The 12,053-nt window shown below is 36.4% G+C and overlaps 1 protein-coding gene across 4 annotated transcripts in view; it reads left to right on the top strand.

Moving 5' to 3' along the window:
* Nucleotides 1-12,053, top strand: part of Sema3a (semaphorin 3A) — a 483,245-nt gene that overhangs the window by 394,391 nt on the left and 76,801 nt on the right. For all 4 annotated transcript variants that reach the window (XM_060374188.1, XM_060374185.1, XM_060374186.1 and 1 more), the window contains one exon: nucleotides 3,275-3,394. In XM_060374188.1, the coding sequence (XP_060230171.1) occupies nucleotides 3,275-3,394 (120 nt within the window). The remainder of the gene's footprint in view (nucleotides 1-3,274; nucleotides 3,395-12,053) is intronic.

Here is a 12,053-nt window from a genome sequence, read left to right as displayed (position 1 = left end):
TACATAACCAAAGCAAGTAATTCTGTATTTAATTAATTCTTTTTTTATTTTTTTATTATTATAATTTATTCACTTTGTATCCCCAGCTGCAGTGTCCTCCCTTGACCCTACTCTCCCTCCTCATCTCCTCCTATGCTCCTCCCCCAATACGCTGATAGTGGAGGTCCTCCTAAGAGTTAGCTGAGTCAGGCAGTGGTGACACATGCCTTTAATCTCCGCACTTGGGAGGCAGAGGCAGGTGAATCTCTGAGTTTGAAGCCTGACAGGTCTATAGAGTGAGTTCCAGTACAGCCAAGGCTACAGAGAGAAACCCTGTCTTGAAAAACAAACAAAACAACAATGACAACAAACAAACAAACAAAAAAACAAACAAGAAGAGAGTTAGCATGATCATAGCATTATATTCTTTTCCATGTCTGAAGCAGGCTCCTGTTGGGTGTCATTAACTGACATTAATAGACACTGGTTAGCTCATCTGCTTGCTGTTTTATTTTCACCTGTTTTTATTTTTATCACATGACATGCTTCCTCTGCAGCGAAGTTCAAAAAATAATTTTATGCTTGTAAATTTCAAGACACAGGTCTTAACCTCACAGGGTTTGAGGTAGGGCCATTTCAAGAAACTGTCACACACAACTTTGATATTTTGGCTGTGAGCTTAACCTTTAAGTGTTGAGCCATCTCTCCAACCATTCACACACAATTTTAACCTCCATCCTCTTGTTCTCACTGATGTCAAAAGTTGTGATATATTTTTTACCAACACCTTGTTAAAGTTTAAGTTATTAACTTTAATAAAAATATTAAAATGCTTAAATGTTAGTAAATGATAAGGAATCAATAAGCATTTAAATATTCCAAAAAGCCCTTGAAATGAATGAGTACCTTCTCCATAGTGCTGTGTTTCTGTCTGTATCATAGGTTATGAGAATGAATCAGATTTGCACTTAACATTTAGTGAAGTAAAGAAAGTACAGATACTTTGGAATTCAAAAGATACCATAGGTAGGATGACTTGGAAGTACTGCCAATAGCATTCTTACTTTAACTACTAACCTGTGATAAATTACTGTCCCAAAATAATTTGTTCATCTTGAGTCACAGCAATCTAAAGCAAGTAATCAATTTTAAAGTTCATTTGCCAAACAAAACAGGCACCTTTAAAGTAATTTTCTTTTCCTCTCCCTATTCTCCAACTGTTCTGGAGACTCTTCAAAGTCCATGACACACTTCAGAAAGCTAGACATGGTGGCACACAACCTTAATCCATGGAATTATGAGACAAAGGCAGGTGAATATCCATGATTTTGAGCCCAGCATGATCTGCAAAATGAGTTCAAGGCCAGCCATGAGGCCATGTCTCAAGAAGCAAAACCAGTCAATCAAATAGCACACAAAACTGCAAGAAGGCAAAGTTCAACTGAAGTAGTTAATTTGAATTAGACCAGTGAGACTATCTAGTTGGTTGCAAAGCTCTTGTAAATGAAAATTGCATTTATAACTGAAGAATAACATGTAACCAATGATATTAATTAAATATCCCTAAAGCATTTATACTTTAAAACTGACATATAATTTTACATTTCTTTAATATAAAATTATATGGAAAATAAGTGACATACAAATATTCAACTTACTTTTTATGATCTCTTTGTGTTTATTTTCAAGTTGATGATTTTGAGAACATTAGCCCATCTTAATAATCAAAAAATATCATTAATATTTTAAATGCTTATGTGTTGTTTGTAGAACCATATTTAATCATTTTAGTTGTTTTGCTTTATACATGCAGCAATTCACCCTAAGTAGTTTGTCAATTACATGTTATCAAGAAAAAAAATGAACATGGGATGCTTTCTGTCTCATTGAGAGAAAACATAAAATGTTAAAGCTTTATTTAACTGAATTTGGTATGCTTTAGCCTGATAGCCTTAGAATTAAGCAGGCTTGGATTCGAACCTTCACACTGGGTCTCTAACCATTAAGCTGAATAACCTTGGCCTTACTGAACTGAAAATCAGGGGTGAAATTATTTCTTTCCTACGGACATTGACAGAACTGAATGAGATTATTTGAAAACATCAAGGCAGAGGCCGGCTGCCTGACCAGCACAGAATGGTAGTCAGCTGACGTAATTTCTCTTTCTTGTCCTTCTCTTCCCATCTGGGCTTTTTTTTTTTTCTTTTTACCTCCTGATAATGATTCTTCCATTATTAAACTGTGACTGAGGGTCCATGCGAAGGCAGTAGCAAAACATCGAAAGAAATGGAATCGTGAGCTCAGTAAATTCAATCTGGGCTTTCCGGAACTACTTGCTCTTCAACAGTTTTGTGAAAGAGGAAGGCCTGTTGTAGATTTAGGTTTGTACTTTACAATGCCTTATACCAGTTCAAAACATGTTCTATGCTGGAAGAATTAAAAAATAAAAAGGAAGCTTGGGAGATGACTGGGTGGATAAAGTAATAGCAGGGCAAGTGTAAAGCCAAATTTTGGTTTCTCCAGAATCCACATGAAAATGTGCCATGGCTGCAAAGCTTGCCTTTAATCCCAGCACTCAGTGAGCAGAGTCGGGAGAACTCAGGGGAGTTACCCAGCTAAACTCTCCATAACTGGTAAATCCCATGTTCAGGAGAACCGTCCTCAGTAAGGGCAAAGGGAAAGCAATGGAGAACATCACATGAGGTCAATATTGGGCCTCCACACACTTATACAAATGTGTACCTCTACACAGGCAAACACACACACACCAACGCACATGTAAAAATTAAATTTAAAAAAGCAAGAAGAATATTATTTTTTTTAACTTTTAAATCTTGTTTACCAGATCCTACTGGAAAATAGTACATCAAACATTTAATTAACATTAAAGTAAGTTATAAGCATGACTTTATCAGATATCTCACCATGCAAAATATGGTTATTTGAGCCATAAGACCCTTACCCAAGTGAAAGTGAACTATGTGATGAATGCAGTTTCTAATGCTTGCGTTTTGTTAAGTTCACCAATGGGAAGATCAAAAAATTTCACATTTGGCTATGTTCAGTGAACCAGACTTTATTCTGCTTTCCTAACCTGTGACTCAGTGAGTAACATGTAAATGATCACTTACAATAGAACCTTCTTTTCAGGATCAAAGAGTGAAATGCGGATAGCTCTGCCTGATAATGAAAATATCATTTGTTGTAACATGTAAATTATGTCACTGCTGCTTTGCTTTTCTTGTCTCCCTTCGATTGAGTAACACGTGCCTGGCTTCCTTTTGTCACCATGCAGATGGCGAGTTATACTCTGGAACTGCTGCAGATTTCATGGGACGAGACTTTGCTATCTTTAGAACACTAGGCCACCATCACCCTATCAGGACCGAGCAGCATGACTCCCGGTGGCTCAATGGTAAGGTGAATGTGTGAGAACACAGGCATAGAACATATCACCTATTGTCTCTGGAAGGATTTCCTTTTATGGAGCACACAGCTCCTCTAGATTTAGTCAGCTGTTAAGATAATGGTAGTGACCTCGCAATCATGGGTGTGAGAAAACTGGGAGAAGAGAAAAGAAGATTAAAAACCAAGGAAATAATTAGTTTTGTGCCAAGTTTGAAGTTTCTCAGTAGTCAACTATGGGAAGTAAGGATCTGGCCTGAAGCTGCGGAAGGGAGGCAACGGAAAAAGATACCACAACAAATCTCACGGATACTGTTCATTTTCCTCCATATCCCTGGTTATTGCTTGGAGAGCAGCATATGAAGCCTTGACATAAAAAATAGTTTTTCCCTGCTAAGTACATTACACATTTGTGCTTTCAATTTTTCAATATACTCCTACATCTCTCAAAAACAAAACAAAACAAGAAACAAAAACAAGCATGCAAACAAACACAAAACTATCTCACTTTATAGGTGAGGAAATGAAAGTCTACACAGACACAATCCGTTGTAGATTGTAATGAAATCTCAGTTTCCCCTTGTCAAGCACTAGTCTAACTACTTGAGGAATGGATGCTTTTTGAAAACTGCTCTTTTTTAGAGTATTTAAATCATTTTAACATTATGTTAAACATTCAGCATGTACAAGCTTAAATAAGAAAAAAATAGATTGTAAGCCACCCTTATATATGTATATTTGTATGTGCATCTGTGTGCATGCTTGCGCACTCACACATGCAAACCTACCTGGTTTGATTATTATGTTTTGCTTATTGACTATAATCAGATATTTCTATAATGATCTCTAGGCTATTACGACAGTGGCTTTTATGACTTAATCTAAACTTGTATTTCTCCTTTCTCAATCACATGAAATAATGTTGCTGGTTGCTAATAGCTCATCTTTGGAGTTTTACTTGGCTCCCCAGGCTTCCTGAATGAATGTAACTATGTTCCAAACAGGATGCTGCGCCAACATCCAAACATCTGTAGCACTTCTGCTGAGGAGCACATAACCCACGTCCTTACTTTTATCAGCCATTTGACCTTTTAAAAAATCGCATCTATCTCTAGATCTCAGTGAAACTTCAGTGGAGTGGGATCATTCTTTTAAAATCAGGACTTGACTTCAAAGTGATCATTCACAGAATAAAATAGACCTCCAGGCACTTCATGCCAAGTCTCTTTCCTCCTGTGGCAATGCTTCTCATTGTACTATTATTGCTCATGTGTTAGCAACAAAGATACAGGCCCGATCTCAGTCACGTGATTCTCCTGCCTCTTTTTAAGATTGCATTGCTACTTTTCCTAAATCACCCAGTTTACATTTATTTTGTTGTTCTGTCTCTTTCAGTACTTACATGTGTGTGGGCATGTGTGTATGTATGCCTATGTGTGTGAGTGTGCACATGCCACAGCACATGTGCTTTGTGAAGTCAGAAAAGTTGAGGGGGTTGGTTTTCATCATCCCCCATGTGGGGCTGAAACTCAAACTCAGACCATCACACTTACAGAAACCACAAAAAGCACTTTTACCCCTTGAGTCATCTCTCCCGGCCTCTTATATTTCTCTTTGCCAAAATGTCTTTCCCTGCCTGAAACTTTGATCTGTTGCACCATGCAAAATGCTTCTTTTGTGTATGCTTAAGTTCATTGTCTGCCTGGGACTTTTTATCCTCAAGATTTTCACCACTGTCAACTGACTTTAACTCGCCTTTAATAGTCTACTTCTGATTTTCTGTAGTTTTTCATCCAGAGCCATTTAGAATTTTCTCTGCAGTATTTTCCACTATACATGAGCTCATTTTCAAAGCAGTCACTTCCCTGTCACTCTTACCTCTTGCTCTCACAGGCTTCTTCCTAATTTGGCTTCAGTTGCTGATTGTTGTTTTAATTACAGATAATCATGAAGATATTCATGATTGAGTACATACCTCATAGTACTGAAAGGGTGTTGGACATACAGTCAGACCACCCCCCCCACACACACACACACATACACACACACTAGCAGTATAGGAATTACAGAGATTCCTGCCTGTTCTGAGAAGTTGGAAGTCCCAGTGAGGAACACAGGAGATGATGACTTGATGAAAAGGGCATGCTTGAAGCTTGAGAAAGAGAGAGAGAGAGAAAGAGAACTGAGAGAGAGAGAGAGAGAGAGAGAGAGAGAGAGAGAGAGAACTGTAGACTACCCACCACCAATTATTAAAGCTAGCATGATGTGGAGCTAAATTAGTAGGGAAAGCCCCTGTTTAAAAATCACTATCTGGTCTGTTCTCAAATGGAAATATTTGTGTGGGAGAGAAAATGTTTGTTTTTTTATTCAGGAACAAAGCGTCTTTGATCTACTAAGAACCTTAGGACTCATACAGGCTTTCACTGTCCATGAGAAACAAAACCTGATTAGTAGATGGAATAACACAGAAGAGAGTGTAGTATCCATTTCATTTTTTATGGCCTTAAGGAAAAAAGTCATCAAGCTAAAGCTGCTTTCATGCTGCACACACGCACACATGTTGACAGCTGAGTCTGAAGAATTTACACTGTGGGAAAACAGCCATTGCCCACCGTTCCGTACTTCATGTCTGAAAATGTGTGGCTCATTTGAGAATTCAGTTATCAGTCTCTCAGCACTAAACGTGAGAGCTGGTTTTTTTCCAAATTAACAGAAAGGTTCCATCAGATGGGGTGCAGAAACCAGACTGCTGTGAGTGTGGGGATGCAGGCGTGATCATGACAGGACCAGGGGACCGTGAAACAAAGGCTCTGAGAAATCAGATACCATGACAGAAAAAAAATTGGAAACATAATGTTTACATACTTTTGCACCAAATGAATGACTTTTGAGGCACCAGCATAGACTACAGAATCATCATTATTGCCAGATAGTGTGTATTGGCTTATAAGACATTTTCTAGAGGGGTCTTCAGGGCTACTGAATTAGCTTGGGTACGTATCTACACTACATTTTGCCAACTAATTTGAATAAACTAATGAATCAATTTGAGGTGATTGAATTTTTGCTCATATTAAAGAAAAAATACCTATCTAGGATTGGATCTTGAAATATCTTGAGTTTTTAAGTATACCCTCACTAACTTTAATACTTCTTTTTTAAAAAACACTTTTATAATACTACCAATAAAATTTCCAGTCCAATTTCAACATATTTGTCATAAAAGAAATCATATTTTGTCATAAAAAATAAAATATATGAAATCTATGCATGTTTTTACAAATTAGTCTACAATAGCTGTGTTTTAGACCAAACCGTATTTTAAGTTTTTTAGTGATTAAAATAACTTCTGATTTCAGACATGTACAGCATGAGTTTGACATGTGCTAAAAGTCATGTTTCCCCTTGTGCTTCATAAATTCTCTCAATATGTTACAGTTTTAAACTTCAATTCCAATTTCAGCCTCTAATAATTTAGAAATTAAGTTAACTTTTTCTGTGTATATTTGTGGTTAGAAAACAAATTTCCGCTGCTCTTAGGGTAATCATTCCTTAACATTTAGAGGGCTATCTAGTTACTTTACTCTTTTAGCCATTCATTAGAATAGATGGATGACTAGCCCACGTTTTTTTTTTAAATTCGATGAAGACTGTTTTCCACATTGTTCATATCCTTGACTAATACTGGACTGCTGTAGAATTGCAACAAAAATCCATCAGCTTTAACATGATGTTTCCCCTTGACTTTGACCCTTATGTGTGATGGAAAGGTAATACGGACTGCTTCCTATCAATACTATGAAATGAAAAAGGATGTAAGCAATGTATAAAACACACAGAGATTCTGAGCCTTAAGCAGCCTTTCTTTACATCGCTAGCTAGCTCTGCCCATTAACACGCTCCTCTGGCCACGGAATGCTGGAGACATGCGTAGGGCTCCCTCTGTCAGCAGTTATATTGGATTGAGGGTGAAAGGGCAACATGATCGGGCTTCAGTACAATGAAACCACACGGATCCTTGAGAGAGCCAGGGCCTGGTGAACACAAACAGACCTAATTACATGCCCAGAGTGTGAGGCTTTCCCATTCATTTCAGGAAGACCTGTTTTCTTTTAGTGGAATTTCCTAAAAGGATCGTGCCTGTGGATAAACCGACCCACTTGTTTTCTTTGCTTTTTCTTCTTCTTCTTCTTTTTTTCTTTCTGTAATTGAAATGGTATGTAAGTCATCATTCGACTTCCTCTCCCAGTCATACCAGGATGGTCTGCCCTCACTGGAATCAGCATAACTTCCTCTGTGGTCATGTACTAGGATATTGCACATTCTCTGAAGATTTGAATTTCTCCACAGGATGCATTTTTAGAAAAATAAAACCAAGAAACATGACTTCAAATAAACTACAAGAGTGCAGATTAATATTGGAACCAGAGGCCCAGTCCTGAATTGCCTGTAAAACACTTTTAATAAACAATTTTAATTCTAACATCATTGAAGACATAAACCATGTCAGAGGTCCAATTGCATTTTTAATAAGCAAAATGAATTACCTATTTTATATAATCTCAAAATTCTTAACGATTTCACTTTGCATTGTTTCAGTGACTTTAGTAAATGACGGTATTTTTGTGACCTTTGAAGGAAAGCTTCTGTATTAACCTTGCTTTGTGGTTATATACAAGAATTCATTTAGTTAAGAAAACAACCAAACCAAACCAAAAACAAACAAACAAAAACAGAGTGTGTGTTACTTTAGATCTTTGTCTAAGAGAGTTTCCTCTTCCATGCTTACCTGGACATTGGTGTAGTCTTTGTTCAGGCCTTGTTTAGGCGCTCATGTTGTGGAGACTTTATGGGTGCAGCTTCCCTGATATGTTTAGGAAATGCACTGTCATAGACATATCCTGTTCCTCTGATTCTTACAATCTTTCCATCCCTTCTTCTGTGTTCTTCGTGAGTCTTACACATGGGAGTAGCGATGTTATAAATAAAGCAGTTGGGGCTGAAGTAGCCCTGAAATCATATGCAAGTAACACTATTATTACACAGACTGAGTATACTGTTTTATTATCTTTAGAAATATATATATAAGTATAAATATGCATATATATAAACTATATATATAACATTTTTTTAAAAAGGCCAAAGGCCATGAATTTGGAAGAAGGGGGGAGATCTGGGTACATAGAAAGGTTTGGGGAGAAAGAACAAGGTGAAAGTGATGTAATTATAATTTAATTTCAAACTTCTTTTTAAAATATTAAAAAGGAACATCAAACTCCCTTTAAACATCTGAAGCCTTTATAAATATAGTAGAAAAGATTCAGTCCTCCTTAACTTTTGAGTTAATCTTCAGAGAATTTCCTTTATTATTTTGGTCGGCAATGTTGGCATGACAGCGTGCAGTATCAGGAATAAAACGATAGGGCTTTTTTTCTCATATATTTATTGTTAAAGTTGAATAAGTAGCCATATTTGTGCCGGAATAAGTCTTCATAGAGAAATATTATTTTTCTCATGAATTGATTGCCAGAGAAAAATATCTAACAAATGGTTTATATCTCACAGTTATATAATCTGTTTAATAAATAAATATACATCATGAAACTGTTCTAGTCTTGAAAGGATAATAAATTCAACAAAATCACTAACTATGCTTTTAAAGGACTTTTAAAGAACTACAAGTTACCAAACAGCAACATCCCCAAAATCCCATCACCTAGACATATTAGTATGAAAAGTTTTCTTACTTTAAATCAGTTTCATTGAAAAAAAATTAATAAGGATGAATAATTATTTCCAGTAAAACTTAACACATAAATATGCAAGAAAAAATAATTTGTTTTCAATCTTTATAAACGAGAGCTAAATAAAAATTTTAAGATACACTATTTTAATATTTTATATATAACACAAGAAACTTCTCAACTTTCATGTATTGTTCAATTTTAAATCACTTATTGACAAGCTAGTAGAATGATAAGAATAGAAAATAAGGTAGGCAGGTGTTATGTTTGCTGAAAATACTCAGGTTTTTAATTAAACTTGCATGAAACAGGTTGAGAGAATAGCTCAGAAAAGTCTTTGAAGTCCACTTCCATTTTTCTCTCACTTTTTCCTACATTTCTCTCCCTCTTGATTTAAGGTCAGTTTGATGAATACAGCTCCTGTCTGTCCCATTTCCTCTTCCAGTGTCACTGCATTCTGAGCCTGGCTGGCTTCAATAGGGATTTATACTGCTGACTGGGTAATCTGGGGCCTCTGTGCGAGGGCATCAAGCAAGAGATTTACCCCGAGAAGTAGATACCAGGACAATGCCTGTAACCACGGTGAGACTGGCCTCCCTGACACGGCTCTCAAAAGCTTTCCCTCTGTGAGGACAGAAGCCCGTTTGCAAATTAATTAGTTTCTGGCGGCAGCTTGATTGTTGACCCAGAGTTTGTAGAGTGGAAAAACAATCAGATTAGTGTGCTCGGGGTAAAAGACCAGTGCATACTTGCGTGTGGCTTGCTCAGCTATTGAAACTATGAATGGGGTGAAAGAAATTCCATTCTGAGGCGGCTCAGCAGAGGTTAAGTATGATGAGCCTGGAGATCCCCGACAGCAGGGGCTTGGGGAACTAACGGATTTTAGCCAGATAAAGCTGAAGGAGGGAAATCGATGCCCTCGAATTTTAATGGCCTGGCCAGTTTCGTAAGAAATGGCCACTTGTTACACGCTAATCAGCATGAATGTGAGGAATAATTTTACAGTATTATTGAATACTGTGTGTAGGGTTGGCACAATTATTTAAGAAAAAAGTTCAGGAGCTTTCAAAGTGGAAGATAATTGCTCTGTTGATACCTAAATGAAAAAAAAATATGAAACAACCTATTTTTTTCAATGTTAATAAAATATAAACTTACCCTATTACTTGAACTATTACTTGAAGTATAATCTTTAGATGTCTTATATAAAATAAACAAACATGAATCAAAAATATTGATTCTGAATATATATATTCTACTATTAATTTGCACACATTTTAGTCCTAAAAATATAAGTATAAAATATTACAAACCTTCTAAATAAAATGTTTCATAATTTAATTTTATTTCAATCAAAGTGTATAACATCTCTTTTTATAATCTGCTTAACATTTCAAGCCATATGTAACTCCCTCTTTTTTGATACAAATTGTAGGTATCTCCCTGAAAACTAGGCTAGTTGATAGCTATTACAATGGTTTCCCATTCAAAAAAAATTATTTATATCTCAATTTAAAAACACAGTAAATCCAGGTTTCACTGTCTGCTCAGGCCATTATTGTGTAATTCTCTCCCATATTAAACGTTACTATTAACAACTCAAGTTCAGCTGGTGGTACTCAATTTTGCTACTTCTTTTGTTGATTATTACTTTTACACTCTCCACTTTAAACCCCAGGAACTCGTATGTATATTTATCACAGGCCCTCCAATCGGGGTTCATGAAATCAGAACCTCTTTAATGAATCTGCCTCAGGAGTACAGGAGGAAACTATGTCAGTACATTTCACAGTCCCCCTTAATTCCCTATTTGAATACGAGATGGATTCACTCTGTCTTCAATGTACCTATGACTTATTTAAAAACAAAACGACAAAGGTGTGGCAGAATTTCATGTTGTTTATCTGTGGCCGGGTGAAACAGCCTCTATAGGGACCTAGAGCAGAATGTAGCAACATAGAAATGTCGCAGGCTAAACACTGTTTCCTACAGACGGTACACTCTCACAGTACCTAAGACAAGTTTAGCTGTCCCTGCTTTTCCTAGTCTCCCAAATTCTTTTGCTTTATTTCATAACTACTTTTGTTATATGATCACAGTATATTAGAAAGCAGTAAATATTTTGTCTTAAAAATAAACAATAAAATCACACTGTAGTTAACAACACTCTCAGGTATTTTTTTAAATGAAAAATAACAAAGGATAAACTTAATCAAATGTGTTTGTAATGTTAATTTCTTTCTAGTGTGTACAATATTTACTACTTAACTACTCCACTAAGATCATAGTCTGTTAACATATTCTAGTCTGAGGAGACAGTGACTCCCCACATCCCTCTAGGAAATTCATTTTTTTCTCCCTCTTCATAGTTAAAACTTCTAAATATATTCACAAGGACACATCCACAGTCTTAGAGTGTTATTAAAATACTGGGAGTATCTCAAGGTACTATCTCATTTGGGCCTAAGCTGAGTTAGGCTGGCAGCTGGCATGAACTATGCTCAAATAAACAACAAAAGTGTACATTTCCCATTTTTATATTATGAAGGATATTGATTAGTTAGTTACATGATGTATTTGGAAAAAGGAAGCTTTGGCACCAAACACAAATAAATATAGCAAAATCCATATGATGTTAGTTGGTTTCAGAAAACTTTGGGAAATTTCAGATTCTGCACTAAAAAACATACCTAAATACAGGCTGGAAAGAAAGCTTAGAGGTTAAGAGCACTGGCTGCTCTTCCAGAGGTCCTGAGTTCAGTTCCCAGCAAGCACACGGTGGCTCACAACCATCTACTAGAAGATCTGATGCTCTCTTCTGGGTGCAGGCATACATGCAGGCAAAGCACTGTATACATAATAAATAAATCTTTAAAAATATGCCTAAATGCATCCAGTTTCTTTGAGTATAAGCTCTCCCATGAG

The sequence above is a fragment of the Meriones unguiculatus genome, chromosome 21 (genome assembly GCF_030254825.1).
Source record: "Meriones unguiculatus strain TT.TT164.6M chromosome 21, Bangor_MerUng_6.1, whole genome shotgun sequence".
NCBI classification, from domain to species: Eukaryota; Metazoa; Chordata; class Mammalia; order Rodentia; family Muridae; genus Meriones; species Meriones unguiculatus.
This window is presented reverse-complemented; position numbering and strand designations above follow the sequence as displayed.